This window comes from Brachyhypopomus gauderio, unplaced genomic scaffold (assembly GCF_052324685.1).
Source record: "Brachyhypopomus gauderio isolate BG-103 unplaced genomic scaffold, BGAUD_0.2 sc52, whole genome shotgun sequence".
NCBI lineage: Eukaryota > Metazoa > Chordata > Actinopteri > Gymnotiformes > Hypopomidae > Brachyhypopomus > Brachyhypopomus gauderio.
The window spans coordinates 2,242,764-2,265,481 of NW_027506877.1; the positions used below are offsets into that span (position 1 = coordinate 2,242,764).

General features: G+C 43.5%; 2 protein-coding genes across 4 annotated transcripts in view; one reads left to right on the plus strand and one right to left on the minus strand.

Moving 5' to 3' along the window:
* Positions 1-3,157, plus strand: part of LOC143488565 (active breakpoint cluster region-related protein) — a 14,947-nt gene extending 11,790 nt beyond the window's left edge. Inside the window, exons 21-22 of one of the 2 annotated variants that reach the window (XM_076987344.1) lie at positions 83-224; positions 486-3,157. In XM_076987344.1, coding sequence (XP_076843459.1) covers positions 83-224; positions 486-572 — 229 coding nt within the window. In that variant the 3' untranslated portion in view covers positions 573-3,157. Of the gene's footprint in view, positions 1-82; positions 225-485 lie in introns of those variants that run through there. The other variant, XM_076987345.1, reaches the window with a different exon arrangement.
* Positions 3,158-3,440: 283 nt separating this feature from the next.
* ntn5 (netrin 5) lies at positions 3,441-18,262 on the minus strand. Of its 2 annotated transcripts, none has more exons than XM_076987342.1 (7): positions 18,130-18,262; positions 9,847-11,255; positions 9,403-9,591; positions 7,978-8,127; positions 6,152-6,205; positions 5,819-5,899; positions 3,441-5,653 (listed from the first exon to the last, which is right to left on the minus strand). In XM_076987342.1, exons 2-7 carry the CDS (start codon positions 11,240-11,242, stop codon positions 4,818-4,820), a joined length of 2,706 nt encoding a protein of 901 aa, XP_076843457.1. In that variant the 5' UTR covers positions 11,243-11,255; positions 18,130-18,262; the 3' UTR covers positions 3,441-4,817. The 2 variants fall into 2 exon arrangements, with proteins under 2 accessions (XP_076843457.1, XP_076843458.1); XM_076987343.1 differs by lacking the exon at positions 18,130-18,262 and adding an exon at positions 12,899-13,188.
* Between the last annotated feature and the right edge of the window lie 4,456 nt (positions 18,263-22,718).

A 22,718-nucleotide genomic window follows, 5' to 3' on the forward strand; every position in this document is an offset into this window, starting at 1 on the left:
TCTCTATTTCTCTCTATCTCTCTCTCTCTCTCTCTCTTTCTCTCTCTTTCTCTCTATCTCCCCTTCTCTCTTTGTTTTTCAGAGTTGCAGAGAAGGAGCAGCAAAATAAGATGTCCCTGAGTAATCTGGCCACAGTGTTTGGGCCTAGTCTGCTGCGCCCCCCAGTGGATAGTACAGATCAATGCGGTCCACGAGTGGACATCTCTCAAGAGGTCGAAGTTCAGGTCAGATAGCTGCCCTCCTTTGCCTCAAAATCTCAAAATGTGAAAGTAACCGCAGAACTTTCCGTAATAAGACACAGAGTTGTACTAGTTGCCCATGACAGAGAAAAGTGCACGTGAGCATCATGGCCGGTTAGAGAGCTACTAAAGTGAAGTGAGAAAGTGTGTAAATTAGTAGGACAGTCAAGAATAAATGATAACACTGTGTAAAACGACAGCACAACATGGACACATAGGTTCTTATGCAAGCATGTCTTTGCACAGGTCCAGGTGGTTTACCTTTACCTCCAGAATGAACTGCTTCCAGAAGCTCTCACGGCAAAACCACTGGACACAGTGGAAGAACCATGAAGCAAGTTAATCTAAGAAGGCTGCTGAGAGCTGAACCGGCAATATCGCAACCATCTGTCCTGGGACGTAAACGAGAGTCATGAGATGGTTTAGCTCTCTGTCGATACACTTCAGTGTAGTACAATGATAAGATCGTCATGTATGTTATGCATATTTATTTTATTTATTACGTTTTTTACTTTAAGTACATATTGCATCAGTACACAGTAAAGGGCACATAATAAAGTACATCAGAACTTGCTTTAGGTCATTAACTGCAACAACAGTAAAAGGTTGGTGGTAATTTGGCCAGCACAGCTGGTCATATGAACAGGTGCAAGAGGGAGGCATATGGAGGCTCTGGTTCTACCCAGCCCAGTGAGCCAGGACGCTGGGCCTTAGGGAGCCAGCTGGATTCTTCTGGGAGGCTGAAGAACTGTAGGTGCAGCTCATTCTGCCGAGTGACCTTTGACCCCCATGTCCAGTATCCCCCTCACTGTCTAAATAAATCAATTGGCTATGGTTCAGCTTCAACAAGACCGAGTTCGGCATTATACGTACCGGTGCTTCAAAGACATTTATGGAGGACACACACACACCCACACGGCAACATCTGCACTCATCAACCTTTTGCCATACAGCTGCGTGGTGCCTTTCTCCCTGCACACACACCACCTGGTTGTGGTAGACTGGCCTCTCTGTCTCTGCCCACTTCCAGCTTTGATCCATAATCCGGACGCAGGGTGGAACAATGCGGTCCAGCTCTGAGCACCAAAGAGCTAGACACGGGGAAAAGCTCTCCGGTGTCAGATGTGAAGAGAAACGCCGTGCAGACCTTGCCACGGTAACAAAGGATGTCAGATACAAGCTGGTGTCGTAAATCATCGGTCCCCCATCCAACCAATGACCAGCAACACAAGGTTCCTACTCCTAACTAGAGGCGTGGGGTGGCCAGCTCGAGAGAAACTTGCGACTAGAAGGGAGAGCAGGAAAAAAGAGAGGATGAAAGCTGGATGAAGGCTTTACCTTTATAGTGGCTCTAGGACCCTGGGGCTTTCCGCTGCAATGGGGATCAGATGGCAGCAGATGGAGAAACCAGAAGTTTCACCATGAAAGCAGACCTGATTGTTCATGTACAGAGGAACCGTGTGGGTTTCCATATGTGGAGGGAGGCGTGTCTGTCGGGGCTCGCGTTTCAGCCAGCTCGTCCGCATCGGGAAATGAAAACGAAAAAAACTCTCAAGTTTCACGGTTCTTCTAACCTGCCAGTGTGCGGAAGAGTTGCCAGAGTGTTAGGCACATTGGCCATCATCTTAATCGGCAGTCCAGCTGTGTCACTGAACTTCAAGCAGCTGTTTCCCGAAGGCATTCTGCATTTATGACAGTGTTGTGTGCATCGTTTTGCTTTAGGGTTTATCTGGGGTCATTAATGGGTGCAGCGGTAATTATTTTCAACATTGAGTTTGTACAGTTTGACACTGAGGCACAGATGGCAAAGTTTTTATATAAATTAACGGGGTGGGGTGGGGGGGGGGCTTTGTGTTGCCATGGATACAGTGCGTTGCATGAGAGGCATTCATGCTGGGGATCAACTGGATTGACCTCCTCATTCTTGGGTTAACAGAAGCCGCGTGTGTATCTGGGCCAGTGTGTGTGTGTGTGTGTGTGTGTGTGTGTGTGTGTGTGTGTGTGTGTGAAGAAGACAGAGTAGCTGCCTGAGCCAGAGTGGATGTTTGTAAAACACTGTGGGAAAGCCTTCAAGGCATGCTGAGGTTTAACTTATGGTGTCAGTGTTCATCCTGACCAGAGAGAGAGGAGGAAGAGAAAGGGAGAGAGAGAGAGAGAGAGAGAGAGAGAGAGAGAGAGAGAATGAAAAAGAGGAATAGAGAAACAACTAGCAGCAGAGCTTGTTGAACTTTGGCTCTGGAGGTCTTGGGTCTCGTAAAATTCTTCTTTCCAGGCAGTAAATGTGGAGCTAAGACCATGGTGTTTATCCCACACACTTCCGCCACATGTGTGTGTGTGTGTGTGTGTGCGTGCGCACAGGCGCGTGTATGTGTGTTGTGTCAGTAATTAGGCATGTTCGTCTGTCTGTACCTATACAGCCACCCTCCAACACACACACACACACACACACGCTGAACCTGACCGCTAAAGCACCACACTTACACTCACGAGTGTGTGCTCAGGCACTCTGCCTGTGTGAGGCATGCGTTATACGATACACGCAGTTGGCTTGTAGACAAAATAGTGAACGTGTGGGTATAAAAGCGTGCGTGCGTGCCAGCAGCACTTGAGGAGACGTGTGTGTGCACTGACAGGCGTGCAGAGGGAGCTTCACGTGGGACTGAACGGTGACAGGTGCTTCCTGGACAAACGCAGCAGGTGTCTCACGCTTGCGCTCACCTCTTTATTTCCCCTTATACTGTTGTTGACCCATTGCTACATGCCTCTGTGAACTACGCATGCATATAAACAGGGATGCCGTCTACAAAACAAATTCTACAAACGGACTTGGAGCTTGGAGTGAACATAATGAATACATATTTGGTTATTTTACTGTGATGTAGTGTGTTGTGTGTTTTAATAAATTGTTGTACACTCTGTACACTTCTTAAGGTTTTTATTAGGGATTCTAATGCCCATGCAGACGGCTAATGCCCATGGATGGAATCCTTTAACCTTTTCTAGGGTGCTTTGCTGTCTGTCAGGCAGTAGTGACTTCACTGGAGTCTCCAGCAGTGAGCGCTGGGGTATGGACTTTATGAGGGGCACAGGAATAAAACTGTAATACTGCAGACTGCACTTTCAAAGCCTTTCATCATGAGTTTCACATTTTTGCAGAACTATTTTCCACATTTCACCACAAAGTATATTTTACAATATAAATGTTCATAAGACATAAATAACTTTATTATTTATATTAGATGTAGACGTATGAACAGTAATGACCAGACAATAGTGTTACCACCACAAAACTGACCCACCGTCAGTATTAAGTGTTTGGGGGTTTGGGGCACAGCTACAGTAAATAAGGCCTCACTAAATGATCATGGAAAGTCTGGAAGAGACACCTACTGCACAGTATGAAGTCTGACAGAACTGGATAGACTTCACAGTTAATAGTTCAGTGTATATAATCCCTGTCTGACACATCTACACTAATGATCTAAAATCTTCCCCCTGGATTAGCTATTTTTACAAATTCCCAAATCCTCCACATCTTTGGCATCAGACACTGTTACAAAGACATAAAGCTTTTTAAAGCCTTTCATGAAAAGTCGTTTTATATTTCTTCACTTTCCTGTTATGCAGGCAACTATTAGGTTTGATATTCCCTAAGGTTTGATCATTCTATCCTTTTTTTGCACATACACCGATGAACAGAAACATTATAACCACCTGCCTAATATTGTGTAGTTCCTCCTGGCAATACCAAATCGGCTCTGACCCACTAAGGTGTCCTGTGGTATCTGGCAACCAGATGTGACCTCCACCTGTTCTTACAACACAAGTCTTTGTCATGTTCTTCAAACCATTCCTGATCAATGATTGTAGTGTGGTGCAGTGTTCTCTTGAAAGAAGCCACTGCTATACTGTTGCCATTAATGAGGTGGTACTTAGTTTGCAACAACGCTTATGTTGTGTCAAAGCAACATCGACCATCTCTTCCCCGAGGAAACATCTCACATGAACCTGGCTGTCCACAGGACGTAAAAGTTTTTTTAATGTTATGGCTGATTCATGTAAGCAGGCCTGAACAAATTAAGACAGATAAATTAAATCTAACAATAAAATAGAAATTTAATATCATAGTCTTTTAAGCTCATATATGCTCTGAAAATTAACATGGTAGATGATTGGCTAAAAAACTAAATGCAACAACCATCTCTTAATGAATTACCAATAGCCTTTGCTGAAATACGCCAGTATAAAGTGTTTTTCATGCCTTTTAGCGCTGGACTACTAACAGGCCTTAAAATTAAGGTCGTCACTGACAACACAAAAAGTTATCCTTGCTTGATGCACTACCGATGAAGTGGGGGAATACGTTGTAAAATACATCCACAATCTTTAGCCATTATAATTCATTTGCATATCTGAGATCAGTCTCTCCCTGCCCTAAAGAAAAAAACATACCCATGAGACTGAAGTCACCCAAGTCTCCACAGAGGTGCTCTCGGATGGCCTGGAGATATGTAACAGAGCACGCAGGAGAAAGTCTCTTTGAATGCTGCACAAAACAGGCCGTGACTGCATAGTTATTTAAGTTTCGGTCTCCGTTTCTGTTGAACCCTCTTCCTTCTGTGTGGCTGGAGGCACATGTGACCATGTTGGGCAAGCTGTTGGCTGGAAAGACTCGTGCTTATTGGCTGGACTTGTGGGAGCGTCAAAGGGAGAATTCTGTATTCCCTTCAAGGGATTATGGGTATCCGGTGGTGATGTCACTGTGTGGAGTTCGTCAGTATGTAGAACACTTTGAGTTGAGTGTTCTCCATCTTCACCATGAAGTCCATGCGCTCCATGCTTATGTGTGCTGTGTCCCCGTGTGTGTGCACCGATGCTACGTGTGTGTGTGCTGTCTTCATGTGTGTGAGATTCACTGCCATGCAATTGAGTGGAGACAGTTTCTTCAGCCGTTGGAGGCTGGTGATAATGACCGTATGACAAGGGATGCCTGTCAGACTGCTCTTTGTCGAGATGTGGTGGTATGTACTGTTCCCGCATGTGCAGGTGAGAACGTGTCTGTGTTGCGGTGTCTGTGTGTGAAGGACACTTTCCCCGGCTGTCCTGTCCTCGAAACCCTCTTAGTTTGGGATTCCAGTGCTCTCTCCATTGCAGTGCCATTGTGGAGCGATCAGCAACCAATCGCCTCTCTCCTGGTATCCAACTCCTCCCATTTTCCTCTGCGCCAATCAGAAGGAAGCTCCTGCCTATTTGGAGGGCGGGGCATCCACAGGAAAGGTCACGATCAGGAACCCAGAGGGCCTGCAGACCTTTGTTCACCTGAGACGCCCCAACGCGGAAGACTGACTGCACCCACACCGAGAATTGCCACCAAGGACCAGAGCGCTCCTTACCCCTAACCTGCACCTTTAGTACTGACAGAGAGAGAGAGAGAGAGAGAGAGAGAGAGAGAGAGAGAGAGAGAGAGAGAGAGAGAGGAGCTATTGTACAAACAAAGGCCATTGTGATACCCAGGTATACCTGAATAACTAGTATTAGATTCTATTACAATAATTGTGATAATTGACTCTTTGACTTACCATAGTCTTTAAGGCAGAATGTCTCTAAATTCATCCTGACTTTGGCTTGAGATGGCTGGCAATATGACAAACATTCCTGGGCTGATATAAAGATTTAGATATTAAATAATTATATCTAATCAATTTGACTCATGCAGCATCCAGTTTCACTAAAACTACTATACAACAACACTCCACAAGGTGGCAGTAGTTAACAATGAATGATACCTCTGAACAAAACTGAAAACACAAATCTTTGTACTAATAGGACAATTAACCTTGGGTCTTGGCAGTTAACGCACATAACATGAGCAACCATCAAAACAGAAATTTAGCCCACACAAAATTGCTCACCCATGCTGTACTGTGGCTGGTATCCTGGGGTTGGTGGAGCTGCTTCTTGAATACCTGATGGGAGAGTTACTTTTTATAGAAAGCAGTGGCGGGGTTATTTGTGTGCCTTTGATTTTGTCTTTCCCATTTCTCCATCTCTACGTGTGTGTGTGTGTGTGTGTGTGTGTGTGTGTGTGTGTGTGTGTGTGTGTGAGGTCTCTAATCCCACAGGTTGTTCATTAGTGCGTACTGACTCTGTGTATGTGTGCATGTCTTTCCATACATGCCACAATGTGTGTTATGTGTACAGTTTCCTCTGTGTATGTGGAATGCTTATACCAGTGATGAAAGTGTGGCTGTAAGTGTGTATATATAGAGAGAGAGAGTGGGGGCCTATATGTGTGGTCCTTCCATAGTTTAGTGACAGGATTCTTTCTTTTTGTCTCTCTCTGCCTTCTCTTGCTCAAAATCACACACACACACACACACACACACACACACACACACACACACACACACACACACACACACACACACACACACACACACACACACACACACACTTAAGTCATGAAAGGTCTGCAGCACCGGGTCAACCATATATTACCCCCGAGTCTTGTCCTTTTGCCCATATCCTGACACAACTGGGGCAGTGACACCTTATCTCCTAAACCCCCCCCCACACTGTAACCTCTTCTAGCTGCGCTCCTGTCAACGTGGGTTCCACACCCGAAACTTTATAAGGACCTGGATGCAGCCATTACTAACGAGTAGCTCCTCTGTGATTCATTGATCATCTTTTACACTAGAGAGAGAGGGAGCGAGAGAGAGAGAGAGAGAGAGAGAGAGAGAAGTGATTAATGGGGCCCTAAATTTTGCTCCTAGGTCCATCAAAGTGCCTTGTAAAAAGCATTTTACACACTTTGTTTTACATCCCTATGTTCCTATGCTATAAATACACTGCACACTTACAGAGGGCTGGCTGCCCACCTTATGCAAAATGAAGACCCCCCACGTTTCTCTGGCTGTCTAAGCGCTAATAATACAGCTCAGCTCAGCTTCCCCCGTGATAAACGGCAAGGGCATTTCCTGGTCTGCGAGAAGTGGAAAATGGCTCGTGGGGGCCAGTTTCATTTTTAGCCTCAGCCCCCCTTTACAGACAGGTCCTCTCCTTATAAATAACCCAGTCGGGCTAAGCCCAGTAAAACAACAAACAAGTTTGTCTTTCACTGAGCCCTTACCCGCGAAGAATTATGCATCTGCCGCGCGGGCGGTGACGCTGACGTTTGCTTTGAGCGGAGCAACAGGTGTCTCGTGCTGTGCGGGTGTCACCCGAGTGGAGATTTAAAAGTAACGCCGCCTCGACAGCTCGCTCCACATCAGGGAGCTCTGGCTGAGATTAAAATGGAGCCAATCACATGGATTATCGCTCCCCGAGCCAAGCCGCGAGCAATCAGCCTCAGCAGGTACAAAGTGGCTGGATCTCGAGCAAAGGCTGTTTGTCATGTAGATGTCAGAAAGGCCAGGAATGTTCACTGATATTCATCGTATTGAGAATGGCGATTTTGATATATCCTACATCTACACATACATGTAAAACAGGTAGATATCACATCCAGAACACGCATTTTCATTAAGTCAAGAGAAGTTAATGTCAGTGCACAAATATGCCAGCACTTAAATAGTGAAGAAAACTGAAAGGTCCTGTCGCCTGCCCCTTGTGATTCCCGCAGTAACAGCACGGTGCGGCCCAAAAGAATCTCCCTACAGCTCGGACAAGACCCCACGTCCCGGCTGTGCTGGCCTCCATTAGGGAGAGCACCTGGTCAGGTGTAAGCGGTACTCACGGATGCAGGGCAGAAGAGGCGAGTGGCCCCGTCTGTAGCCCGAAGCACAGCGGCTGCACCTCTGACCCACCACGCCCTCTCTGCACACGCACTGGCCGGTGGTCTGGTTACACGAGGGGCCCGCCGCGCCCAGGGGGTGACACTGGCATGCTGGGGGAGAAAAACCATGAATGAGAGCACTCAAGGGTAGGGGAAACATGAGCAGAACCCACTTACTCTTAATGAAGAATTCATTTATTTTAATTAATTTGTTCAATTTGCATGTGATAAACCTACACAATCCCTTCACTTACTAGAAGAGAAGAGAAGAGAAGAAGAGAAGAGAAGAGAAGAGACGGGTTTATACTGATAAATATTTTCAAATGGCTCTGGAAAAGAGTGTCTGCCAAATGTTGATTTAAAATGTAAGGTTTATGGTTGTGAGTGCAATGAGATTGAGTTCAGTCAGGGGAGTGTTGAGGACAGAGTAAGTAACATAAATACAGCATAAGGGCAACGGGGACAAAAGTGGGTATAAAACCCTGTGATTGTTAGCATCACTCTGAGGACACGTTTCAGCCCCACAACACTCATCCCCATGACAACCAGAGGATGTGGAAGAGAGCGAACAGCAGGCCTAACAGGGCGGATCTGTTTCGCCTCATCTAGCGCTCATTCAAACATTTAAACACGACCCTGCAAACATTTAAACACTTTCAAATTATCAAGCCTGCCTCAGCATTAACAAAGTGTAAATCTATCAATTTTTTTAAACGTTTGAAACGTTTTTTTGTCATGCTAAACTCAAATATTTAGGTGTTTGCTCTTACCCTCCAAGAGTCATAAAGTACACGTTCACCCTTTAGGTGTTGTGTACATTTCTAAGCCTCTCACATATGACTTCCACATTATGAGTTAAGATAGCGAAGCATGACATGACCGTGTCCCTCCACATGCAGACCGCACACAGCCAGTGTGAACTGATGTTATATTCAGTCTGAAAACCTCTGTAAGCATACCACGGACATGTGAGCAGAGGTCAAATGTCAGAGCACATTCCAGCACTCACAGTGTAGCCATAACACAGACACTCACACAGATACTCGAACCCCTTCCCTGTCTCTCACACAAGTTAAAACCACCAGGTTCTGACACACACCAACAGCTTTGGAGCAAAAGAATCACCCTGGAAATCTACAGTAAAGAATTTTAAGAGCATTTTTAAATGGTCAGGTCAAAAATGTTATAATTCATTAGATCCACTAATGTTATAAGTAGCAGGAAATTACAGTATTACAGGATGTGCATTCATCATATAGTTGACAGAAACACACACACACACACACACACACACACCCACATACACATCCACCCACACACACACACACACACACACACACACACACACACACACACACACACACACACACACACACACACACTCACGTTGGCAGGCCTTGCGGTGGTTGCTAGGCTTGCTGTGGTCACGGGTGTACCCACTCTGGCAGGACTGACAGTGGCGTCCGGTCGTGTGGTGCCTACACTTCAAACATACCCCTCCGCTGACCCGGCCGGACTCCTGAAACACCGCCATGTTGAACCTGCACCTCTTGGAGTGGCCATTACACTCACATGCTGAGAGTGACAAAAACCGAGAGCGAGGGAGAGGGACAGAGAGAAAGAGAGGGAGAGGGACAGAGAGAAAGAGAGGGAGAGACAGGGAGGCAAACAGAAAGCACTGTGAGTAAAGGTACATGATAAAAAGAGATGCCTATAAGATAATGGAATTACTTAAGTCTTAGAGTGAGGAATAAATTCATTTATTAAAATAACCTATATAAGATCATGCAGATGACACACACACACACACACAATACAGTCATAACTCACGGACGCACGGGTGTGGCTCGGTGGGTGTGGCCCGTTGCCAGGGGCGATCATAGTAGAATGGCTCACAAACGTCGCAGTCCGGTCCAGCCGTGTGATGCTCACACTGACACACTGCCTGACCCTGGCTGTCACGACGACAACGGGAGGCGTGGCCATTACACTTGCACCTGCCGCCCACCTGGATGTCGGAGAGAGTGAGAGGGAATCTGGGAGGAGCTGAGAGAGACAAAAGGCGGACGTAGTGGTTGCTTCGTGATCTGGAACGAGGCCTTTCGATTCCAACATTGTTCCTCTTTCTTCTCAACTCCCTCCTAGATCCCCGCCCCCGTCCCTCCACTGTCCAATCACACAAGCCGTCCTGGCATGGCTTCCAATGGGGTGCATCTTTTTTACGATCTCCGCCTTTGCGTCCGCCCTCTTGAGCCTCTGTCTGCTTGCGGGTCACGTTGTGTCCACTATCTGGTAAAGAACTCTTGTTGCGATTCCTCCTTGATGACTTTCTTGCTTTCCCCCGTTTCCTGTGTCCGGTCCCTTCAGAACTCATAGTCCTTGTGTTCCATTCGGTCCTCAAAAGGTTTTCATTTCTCATCTTCTCACCTTGAGTTACAACAGCAACTTCTGACCCCTCCCTCCATGTCAGAACCCCACCGTCCTCATCTGTCTTTATATCTGGTTGAACTGTTTTGCCTTGTGATTGGTGGAACATTATCCTGATGTCGGTAGCAGTCACCCAATCCTGAAGCCCAGGGCTGTATTCAAAATCTGCTGAGGAGGGACGTCCATCAAGGGTGGAAAAGGCCAAAACTACACCCCCACGGTGCTTCTGCAAAGGCCTTGGATCTGAACACAGAGACTCTGTCTCCTGGTGCCTGGTCAGAGCCAAAGACTGGGCAGGAAGACCGAACTTCCCCATGCAGTCGCTGGAGTAGAACTGCAGGGGGCGCCAGCTGCGACCATAGTCCATTGACTTCAGGATCGAGATGGAGAATGGCGTGGCCGGCTCGACCTTCTGGCAGAACTGCAGGCTGATGTAGGTGACCTCAAAGCGTCTGCCGAGTGGAACGGTCAAGGTCCAGTCCCCATCAGCCGAAGCTTCAGAAGCCGTCCAGCAGGTCAGGTTGTGGGGGTTGTGGAGGTCCGTCAGGGCACTGATGTTCCTCTCCGTCCCTTGCTGGAGATCCTGGATGCGCACAGGCACGCCGTATGCAGCGTTGATGAAATCGGACAGGCAGTGGCGCGGACTCCCATCGTGGTGGTAGCAGGGGTCATTGGGCGACGTCCAGCGAAGAGGGGATTGAGAAAGAGAAGGAGAGAGGAAAGAGGGGGGGAAGAAAGAGAGGAGGAGCAGAAGGAGGAAAGAGAGGGCCGGGGAGGGAAGGGAGTAATACCGGAACATGATGTCATCGGGCCTGCAACAGGGAGAAGAAGTAAGATGAAATTCATTTGCTGAAAAAAAAAACAAAAAACCAAAAACTAAAAAAGGAGGTCACAAAGTAACAGGAAAAGATTCTGATAGATTTATTTGACACATGAACGAAGCCAAACAGAGTGTGAGCATTGCAATATCAATGTTCTCGGACCTCACCACCTGTGCCCAAATTGAAAACATACCCGCTCATGCCACCACCTCCACATGATGCAAGTTGACTGTTTTACGCCAATAACCCTGACCAATCAGCCGCTGTTGCGATGGGGGGGGGGGGGGGGGGGTGGGGGGGGTGTGTTTTGCACACGCTGCCTGGTGTGTGTTACAATGCCAAATCTATTGCAGGCCTTTTTTAAACCTTATTCAACAAAACATCTCTAGGACTGAAACCCCATAAAGAGGAAGCCAAACAAGTGTGTGAGCATTGGAGAGCATCCGAGAGGGATGACCATGAGCCTGAGAAACAGCTGGTCCTCTTTTCCAACCCAGATACCATTCATCAAATTTATAGTCATCCTCCATTTCCTAATGCAAACCTGCACAAACCGTGCGGGGAAGAATCGGGGAAGAAAGAAGGAGAGAGGGAACAGAAAGGGAGGTAAGGAAGGGTGGTATTAAAGAGAAGAGACATTAAGAGAAAAGAAAAATAGGGACAGAGATTAGAGGGAAGAAAGTCACAAGATAAAATAGAGACAGTAAATAAAAATGTAAAAATCTTAAAGTAAAGGTACAGGTGAGAGGTGCATTTGTTTTACATTTGCTTAGCAGTTTCTTTGGTCTATAATGAGCGTTAGCAAAGCTGCTCTTCCTACAGCTGATTGGTCCTTTACATTCCTTCAATAAATTCACAGGTGATGCTGGATGTGAAACTTCAGTGAAATAGTTTTTTATCTTTAACAGGTTACAGTATATCACAAGGGAGAAACTGGTGAATTTTTAGGTAGCCACTTAGAAGCTGAATATTGTTTTTAAGCATAACTCTATAATGTATGTAAAATCTACATTGAATTTGCACTGAATTCAATGAAGACTGAAAACCTCTGTGCAGAAGCTTGATTAGCAGGGAACAGTTGTACAAGCAAATAGGCTAATATAAGGCAGATTATGGGTAATCCAGTATAATTGCTTAGTTTCTTTTTAAACATAGGCCTAAAATAAACACAGGAGATCCAGTGACGTCTGGAAGACATGTTACATGTTTCACCAGAGGCTTAAATGGTTACAATAATATTCTACTAACAAGACACATTTACACAGGCTATTTTATTAATTTATGACCTCTAGACCTTGCACAAGATTTTTTCACGTCTCATCTGTCTCGATCTGTCTGCATTTTGCACACATTTGGATGAACTCGGACTGTTATATATACGATAAACAGCAGAAACACTGGTCAGGACACAACTTGCAGCTTCCTGTTACAGGATCCAGTGGCCGTTTTAGCACGGCATATTAAAAACACCATGCAAAGCTTTTTTTTCCCCCAGACTGTTAAGAGAAAGGAAAGGACAGACGCTAAGCAGCAAAGACAGCGTGGAAGATGGACGGCCAGATTCACGGAGCAAAGGGAAGAGAGAGCGGGGAGTGTGAGATGAGACGAGAAAAGAGAGTGGAAGATTTACTCACTGAATGCGAGAAATGCCTGCTGAACTGGCTGTTTCTTCAGCACAAGAGCAGAGCGGTGCAGCCCTGCTCTCTGTAGCTACACGGAAATTACTCACTGTCTCCCGGGTCCCCCTGAGACTCTGCGTGGCTTTTTTTATTTATTTGTATGTCAAGAACTTAACACCCAGGAAAGTTTTCAAAAAATCTCGCCCACAGACATGATGAACAATGATCCCACTTTTCCATGAACGGCATGACAGCCCGTGTTGTCAGCTTGTAGCCTTAGGAGACCATGAAACAGGCAGTCATGCCAAAGTACGGCTTCACACCCAACAGATCCAGTGTGTGAAACCCAGTGAGGTAGGTTTCATTTCCACTTTGGGGGGACACAGTTAACACCACCCTACCAAATCCATTATATGAGTAGTAAGAGAGAAACACATCTACTTGTCATCCCCAAAAACTACACCCATAGTAAAACTCAGTCAGTACCTTCCTGTGAACTCAGCAAATATCTGAATTCTCATAAGCACAAATCCAGACTAGCAAACATTTTCTCTAAACACTGGATTTTATGCCTTTGGATGTATTCGTCCGGTGTGTAATTAGCAAGAATTCCCCTTCCCTTTCTGCTCCATCACCCCATCTTTCTTTGCTCCCTGTGTGTCTGTGTCACCTGCCCCAATCGGTCCAGGACTATTCCTAAGTGCTGAGGATTGATGACCTCCTAACAAGCATTTGACATTGACAGCAGAGTCAGCAGGGATGCATAAACGGGCCCGGTAGGAGAAGCCGTGGGAGGTTTGTGAGAGTAGTCATCGTGCTCAGTTAGCCCAACACCTGAAATCTGAGGAACCTCATGAGACCCGGGGCAAAGGGGACATACAGAGAGGAGAGGACTAAAAACATCTTCTTATTGTATTTATACGCTTTTTCTCTCACTGTCTCCTCTCTTATTGGTTGTAGAACTGTCCAAAACACACTTCTTAAAAAAAATAGAAGCACATTCTAGACTGGTCTGCTGGCCGCAATTTCATTGGAAACAACACAAAACAATTCATTCAGACACACTGGGGTGTCGAGTGGTCCAAGCGCACCTTCTGTTCATCCGTCCCGCATTCCCGGGATTCGGTGCTCGGCAAGCGATCATTCCAAACGTGTTGCGACATGCCCCGAGGGAAACACGAGAACACTGTCAAAAACTTAGCCGCATTAATTGATCGTCTGATTAATTGGATCTCGGGTTTCGGAGTGGCGTCTCGGTGTCAGGAAGACGATGTTTAAGAGTTAGGAAAGTGAGGAGGGGGTGAAGATAGCTATTCACGGCTTGCGGCGAGGCTCAGTGGAACGGGTTAGCGATATGGCTGGTGGGGGTGGGGGTGATCACTCCCGTCGGTTCACATGTACTTCTCCCTCTGATCCATTAGATTCTTAATTAAACTGAGTTCATTAGGCTGCATGGATCGATGGATTGATGTCCTTTCAGTAGTTTTAACACTAAGTCGACATTTAGAATTTGTGTATTAGTCTTGGTCTTGTCTCATTCCAGAGACGCAGGTAGACATCGTACCCACAATTTATCTTTCGCTTTCCATAAATTCACACTTGACGGGAGACGTTAGGCGTATAACTCGATACTCTTCAGACGAACCCTTCTTTGAAGACGATAGGGGTTCTTCTTTAGCCCACAAGCTGCAAAATGTTACCACTAAGTCAAAAAGAAATTGGTAGAATAATTTTGTTTAAGGCGCCCACCAGTCATAAACCTGTGTAAGCATCATATATGAAAAGAGGCGTTTATATGTCATTATGTTACTAAACGTATTTCCGTTATCCGTGTATCCTATACGTTATAAATACCGCCGCGGGCCCAGTTGGTACCTTTATTTGCCCCCTAATTTCTGTCCAGTTGGTTGTTGGTGCATGTTTTACCAAAGCCCATGTTAATTATACTTTAAATAACATTCTGCTGACGAGCTACATTTACATTGTGTGTTTTGTTCATTTACGAGGCAAGTCTATCGTCTCTCATATCTCCCAGGTGGGTTTAGCGCATTTGGCTAAATTTACAGAATTATTTCCGATGATCTGGGTGCCTGTCAGCTTAGTGCTGCTTTTCAAATAAATGCAGTATTTGGGTTTGCGCTGTCAAGCAGGTCGTTGACGTTCAGTCGGGCTGTCACTCCTTAACATCACGGATTACATTTACCGGGGATTCAAGCTCTGACAAGTGCGCACACAAACACGCAGGGGGGAAGAAGAATTTGTCAGACTTCACCCAACAAAGAGTGAAGACATTTAGAACCATGTAATTAATTGAAATTACAACCAAATGTGAAAACATTCGTTTGGTCCCTGTTATGAATCACAGCATTTTAATGTTTACCTTTCAAAAGAGAAACACATGTTCTTTTTCACGAGCGCATTCACGCTCAAGAATTCCAGCCAAAAATACTTACGAAAATATTCAAAATAAATTAAAGCAAGACAGATACAACAACATACAGGAAAACGAAATTAATGGCTAAATCATCATTGCGGAGTTACCGTCACGCCTCCGGCAGAGTTCTGCAGTTCTTAGCGCGCCTCTTCAACGGAAACGTCGGCGACACCGAGAGCGACCGCCGCTGTTGAGCGGTATAGGAGGCCCAACGCCGCAGGCATTCTGCCTTCTACAGGCGCAGAAGGTCTGGGAACATTCCAGGAACCCGGTGCTCTCGGTGTATTAATCTAATTTTAGTGGAACAGTGAAAGTGGAACACTGACAGGCCTCAGAAAATGGATTATCACTGCTCATATCTCTAGCTAAAGGCTCGTGTCTGACACACACACACACACACACACACACACACACACACACACACACACACACACACACACACACACACACACACACACACACACACGCGTCTTTGGTTTGTTAAATAGGCCTGTCCTCTGTAATCTAGCCGAGGCACGGTGCTTTTCGTGTAGACTGATAGCGATCTAAAAGACATTCATAAACAACACCACATACTACATTTAAAGTGTAAACGCTGATTACTATAAAAATGATTCGACCTATCAAAAGGTGCCCAAATGCATTATCTGGAAGATAAACGACTGCTATATAAAGTCATGTTATGTTTTAGTAGATGTTGTTCAGACATGAAACTCATACATTTGCAACCGGCAATTATTCACTCATGTTTCGAACATCCTAATTCACACAGACCCTTATTATACACATGCTGTTAAAATACCGGCTTTTACTTGGCTGAATACACCTGCCGACTTTGTTAAAAAAAAGTTCATACGTGTAACAAAACAGACACTGGACGCCTGTTCGTGGATTCGTGTTTGAAAGGGAAACCATATGTACGAGAGAGAGAGAGAGAGAGAGAGAGAGAGAGAGAGAGAGAGAGAGAGAGAGAGAGACCCAATCTCCCACGCTAGTTTATACACTCTGGTAGCGAGATTTCCTTACAAGGTTTCGCTTTAGTGTCAACGTTGAAAAACAGATGCATATGAATTTGCCATTCGTGTGCCTTTCAAATGGGCCCGAGCCAACCATAACATTCCACCAGAAAACTCCGGTGAGCTGTCAGAACTGTAAATCGGTCCACTTCATTTAAAGTAGTAAGCAAGCAAAACAATGGTAGTAAGAGGGCGTATCAGTTTTTAATTCAAAACCAAATCATGCGTTAAACAGTATATTAATCACGCTATTCTGCCAAAAATAGGTATGGAATACGACTACAGGCATGTACGTTATTAATTATTTACATGTTGATATTGTGGGTGCATGCAAATGAAATGGAATCGTGCTCCATCAAAATAATGATTATTTAATGAAAAATTATGTTTTATGGATCTATAATCACAACCAGTCGTAATCATCAGTTGACACTTTGCACCGAGCCTCAAGGTGCGGTCATGGGCGGAAAACGGAAATTGCATTTTTATAAGAAAATAACGACCTCGCAGCTGGGCACTGGGGCTCAGGCGGTGAAAACGGCCTTTCTTGTTCTTTTGTTTTAGCGTGCTGCTATGACGCGATATCGTCGCCAAAATTAGACATCGACACTTTAAGGTTCATATCCATACCACATATCATTCATTTGATACAACAGAAATTATTTTAAATAATGTTAGTCTCTACCGTGGAAAAATAAATAGCTTAACAAATATTTAAAAACAAACCTACAGTTAGTATTTTAAAACAAACAAAGCGTGCAGTTATAATTTTACATTGTAATTTCAGTAACCTTCCATGTATTTTTTTGACAATAATTTGTGCTGTTGTTTTATGCCTAGGGGACTTCTGGGAAGACCTTCTGATTAGAACTTTGGCTATTACAAAGACAAACGAAATTCTAAATTATCATTGTAGTCAATATATATACTAATACACAGTCTATTTTAATGCAAACTATAATTTATGTTAGAATAATATTTGATTCGCCATCTCTGGACGATATTTTCTCTTGATGGAAATACATTTTGCTGACTTTGTTTTTCAAATATTACCTATATTTACGTTCTCTTTGACTGTTTGTTTTGCTTGTACTGCAACTGCAACATAATAACATAGCAGATAATAATAATAATAATAATAATAATAATAATAATAATACGTATTATTATTTTATTTTTAATGGTTGTTATCGTCCTCAATTAAGGTTGAATTAGACTTAGAATATTAGAATTCATTGAATTAGGATTTCTGTAGGAAGTATAAAATAAAGTTCAATTGGTTTACTGTCATAATTAAGGTTCTCCAGTAACAATGCCATGCTTTCTGATGTATATTTCTCACCAAGATCATTTGTTGTGAAATGATCTCATGTTTAATATTGTTCACCTATTATCAAATCTATTATCAAAGGATTGTGACGCTAGAGGTTTTCCAGTATCACAAAACTATATTAACATGCCTTTTGAGGTCAAATTCATCCCGAGGTTATTATATAATGATACCACGTCTTATTTTCTAAATATCACAGCAAACCATCGACAATTTGTCGCCCACGGGCAGTTTAATTACACTGTTGCACTCCAATGACAGAAGCTGACGTATTATCGTACCATTTACGAGTAATTTTAGAGGGAACGTCTTCACCCCTGTTGCTAGTTCAGAACCAATTAGCTTGTCAGTGTCATGTCATTCAGTTCTACATTTAAGTTACCAACTCTGCCAAGTTCATAACCAGATATAAACAACGGGACTGATTAAAGACAACGTAACAAATAACCGAAACAACGAAACCTACCACGTGCATCTCAATGCATACTGCCAGTTCGCCTAAGTCTCGTGGTCTTGATCAATAATGGCATAGCAAGTTAAAAGCTCTCTGTCCGAGCCGCGCGCATTGCGAACCCACTGCAGTCTCGCGCTTACTGCAGTAGGGGTTAAACGTCGTACTGACGTCACACCCAAACTTACACACAGGCGCGCGCGCGCACGGGACCGAAAAAAGAACCTTCCGATGTTTTTAATTGCGTGCGGGCGTATTGATCGAGCGGCTTTAGAAGAGGAAACCACGAAAAAGCCGTGTTCACGATAAATTTTTCTCCAGCAACCGTTGGATATGTCATGATGGAGTGTTTATACTTTGCCCAAAGCAATTAGGGGTTAAGTGTGATGTTTAATGGCACAGCGCCAGAATTTTGAACCGGTAGCCCCGCGGTCATCAATGTAGTGTCAGCTGAACGTCCAAGTGAAAGAACACTTGACCAAACATTGCGAGGTCCCAGAAGTAACCTACGTCGCTCAAAAGATACAGCAAAACTCAAACAGATGTATCTGCTATAGAGAAAGAGTAAATGAATGAAGGGAAAAAATAAGAAATGAATTGAGGAAGGGAAGACAAAGCAACTTTCCCAGAGCAGTCCCATAAAGCTGACTGAAGCCCTTGAGGACCGTTTCCCAGGTGTGTGCACGCTCGCTCACGCGCTGGAGCTATACGTTTTAGATTTTGATGACCTTGGACCGGAGACAAGTATAATAACTTTAATTGAGAGATGAACTGGCATGATGATTGTGCATCATAATTAAATGAAGCTTAGCCTGAGCTAAGTGGGGCACCCTATCGGAGTTATAGAATAGCGTGTGGGAAAATCTCATACCGTGTAATAGCTAAGAAGAGCATATGTGGAAGTCCAGACATCAAGACTGAGAAAACGACAGAAAAGCGAAAAGGAGTGTGCATTCTACCTAACGAAGACGATGGCTACAGTGTTTCAACACTTTTATTTATCATTCTAACAAATACAACTAAAGAACCCATGTCTATTTTGATATAACACAAAAATGCTTAATACATATGATACTAGCAATAAGGTATTTTTTCATAAATGTCAGTTCATGGATTTATCTTTTTAATGCTGTCCACAAAAAATTCTTAGAAAGCACACTTTCTATCTTCTCTGCCCCCTTTGTTGTGATGCCCAGATCTAAACTTTTGCCTGTATATTATATTGCCTGTCCCAGCGGGATGAAATTGTTTTGGAATGAGAAAATCAAAAGCTGGATTTTCCTTTCAGACAAACTGAAATTTGAAATGCAAACACTCAAATATTAAGCACATAGATACATTCTGACCAACAAATCAAATCCATGAGGTAAATGGCAATCTAATCGTAATTACTGGGATCGGGCCTACCCCTAAATAAAGGTTGGGTTGTCTAAGAAACCATGCAAACAAATATACTGCCTTCTATCAGAGGGTCTTAACCTCTGTCATCTTGCTGCCTTTTTGGAATTGTAAAAATATTGTGGCCCTCAGGTTAACAACTTTTGCAATCAACAGCAGATTTCAGTGAGAGAACAGTTTAGGCTCCAAGACTCCCTGGATCAATGCCAAAGGCAGGAACCATATGGAATAATAATCAAAATAGTGTTTTTATCATTTCTATGAAGCAGTAGGAAAGTAGTATTTTTTTCTAAGTTCCCATTAAATGATCAAAAGTGTGGTTTATGATCCTACTGTTATTTGCTTCCAATGTACTGCTGTGAGGAGAATCCCACAGTCTTACTCTCCACCCCCTCTCTCTGCTTCTCCACACACTATGAAGGCCTCGTTCAGAGGCATGCAGTTTGTTATTCAGATTTGCACCACTTGGGTTTATCTTTTACGAGTTCATAATTTAGATTTTTACCACTTTGGGTTATCCTTTAGTAGTTTGTAATTCAGATTTGTACCACTCTTGGGTTATCTTTCAGGAGACTGTAATCCAGATTTGCCTTTCAAAGATTTCAGGTAAATTCCTGTGTCTCATATTGAAGAGACACAGGCGCCTCTTCCAGGTGTCTTCTAGGTCGTTTCCTCTCCAATATCCTCCATCAAGTATGTGAGAAATTCAAATCAAATTCAAATAGTGCCAGAGTTTAAATAGGACATCAAAGAGAAACTTTATTATTTTGATGACTTGAAAATTCATGTGACTGTCAGTGACATAGCTGTTTTTTAAAACTGTTTCCTGGTATGTTCTCTTCCAAAGCCAAGCTTGTGAAGAAAGGTAATGTTCAACTTGACTGCCAATGTCCTCAGACTTGCGTTGCTGAACAGGTGGCAGACATTTACATGCATAAAAGAGATATTAACAAACATATGCCAAGATCACACGTTTCCCCAGGAACCAACACTCTTACAGTAGCATAAAACTACCAATACTCTCCATGAAAAGCAGATGTGAAGCATCTCACAACATGGGTTATATTCGGGTTTAGCATGAGCACTAATAACTTTTACTGATAAGGAAGGTATTTTATTAATTGTGCAAGAGACACAAGTCTGGATTTTTAACTTTTTGAACATGTCAAAAGAAAAAACATTAAATTTGTTTCATTTCATTTTGTATTTTGACATTTGATTTATTTAAAAATCAAAATATACAAAAAAATTAGAAAAGTAAATTAATTGTTGATCATTTTACATACCCCTACTCCTAGAGCACCCCATTTACCACAAACTGTAGTGTGTAAGATGTTCTATCACATATTTTGTTGCTTATGAAGGATTGATGTCTAGCAGGTTATTCAACCGCGAGAGCCAGATGAAATAAAAAACTAAAATGGTGCATTCTATGTTAATCAGTCCTAGACTCTGAAATATGACCATCTGTTATAGCTCCTTGTGTTAGATGTCCTTAAGTCATACCACATTTCAAACACAAGGATGTGAAAGTGACTGTCAGTGTGACCATTTACAAAGGTAAAAGCAATATATGATGACATGGCAAAATCTTATGCTTGGAACATGTGAAGTCAGGACAATGCAGCTAAGATTGCAAAGTGTGTCAAGTCATACTTTATTGAAATGAAACACAGAGTGTTTCAAGATGAAAGGTTTATTTGATGAAGTTGATTGTCCAAATCTTTGTTGCACTTCAATCTTGCAGATAATGCTGAAATCAGGAAAGAAAAAATAAATAATATAGAAATATAAATATTAGTCCCCTTAAAGTAACACTTCCTTGGCAATATTCATGTGTCAAATAACAAAAAAGCACTATAGTACATGCCGTTGATAATGGACACATTTTTCTTTCACATTCCAGCCACCTGTTACCATGGTAGCTGTCCTGAGCAGAGTTACCATGACTACAGGTCAAACATACATCATCATTCCCATGTACAGATCTTCATCAGATGAGAAATCAGAAGTAAACTCATAATGCTGAACTAAACATCTGCCAAAAAAAAAAAACAGTAAAAATCAGTGGTCCTGACTCCTTAAGAAGTGATTCAAAGTGAGTGGGAGTGATTGCTGCAGTGCATTGTGGGATAAGTACACTCAGATCTTCAGTCTGTCCTAGAAATCCCCCTTTTTTTGTGTTTCTCAAAAGTGAAGTTGACATGTGAAGTTTCCTGGTTTCGCTCCAACACACGGCCAATCCATACCTCCACTTAAACGGGTTCATCTTCAAGACCTTACTTGTATCACAAAAGGTAAAATACCAGTCTGACTTAAGCTGCCTGCTGCACATTACACTGCAGGCGAGGGCCGTAAAAAGGGTGGATACATGTTAGCCCAGCTCACTATAATTACCTGCAACATCTCATGAGTGAATGAAAATACTTCCGATGGCATCTCGCTCACTAATCGCATATCAAAATGAACATCCGTGGAAGACTTTCACCATAACCACAACTCAAGGAATTGAATGAGCATGTGTATCGAATGAATTAGACATAAATCATCCATTTGCATAAATTTGCATGAAATGTAAACAACTTGGACCACGTTCCATTAATACTTACATTAACGTCACCATATATTTCTCTGCATTAAACAGTGCCATTTGGAAAAAGTTGGATGTAAAATACGGCAAGATGGAATGAGTGGCTTTCTCTCACCCATTCATGATGAAAACATATCTAGGGCCGAAGGAGTCGTCAGGCACCATGTCCGCATTGATACGAAGTGGCTGGTCACCTGCTGTACTCACTGATGCTTCAACCATAATAATAGCTTCCAGCTGGTAGGCACCATGGGCCAATCTACTACTCCAAACATCTGGATCAGAACAAACCAAATGACAGTGATACAGGGGTGCCATTTGACCAATAGCCAGTATGAGATCACTTCCTAAGTGAATCAAGATCGGTCTCTGAAGCACTAGAACACCACTGCCCCCTGGTGACCCCCCAAAATGCACACATACCTAAATATATAAAGTCAAAAGAAAATCTTATTACTACAGCGCTACAGTAAATTCACTTATCTTCACCTTATTATGGAAACATCACTGAATAGTGCACATGCCAAGATTACTGTAAAACATCATTCCAAATACTCCAAGTTTAAAAATAAGAATCGTTACAAAATCACAGAGTTTAGCAAGGCATATCAACGGA

Excerpts from the sequence above, each read along its gene's own strand:
- ntn5 (XM_076987342.1), bottom strand. The coding sequence starts at position 11,242 with ATGTTCCGGTATTACTCCCTTCCCTCCCCGGCCCTCTCTTTCCTCCTT. Across the intron at positions 9,592-9,846 it reads CGAGCCACACCCGTGCGTCC|CATGTGAGTGTAATGGCCAC; the intron begins GTGAGTTATGAC and ends TGTCACTCTCAG. Across the intron at positions 5,900-6,151 it reads CCAGCCACAGTACAGCATGG|CCCAGGAATGTTTGTCATAT; the intron begins GTGAGCAATTTT and ends TCTTTATATCAG.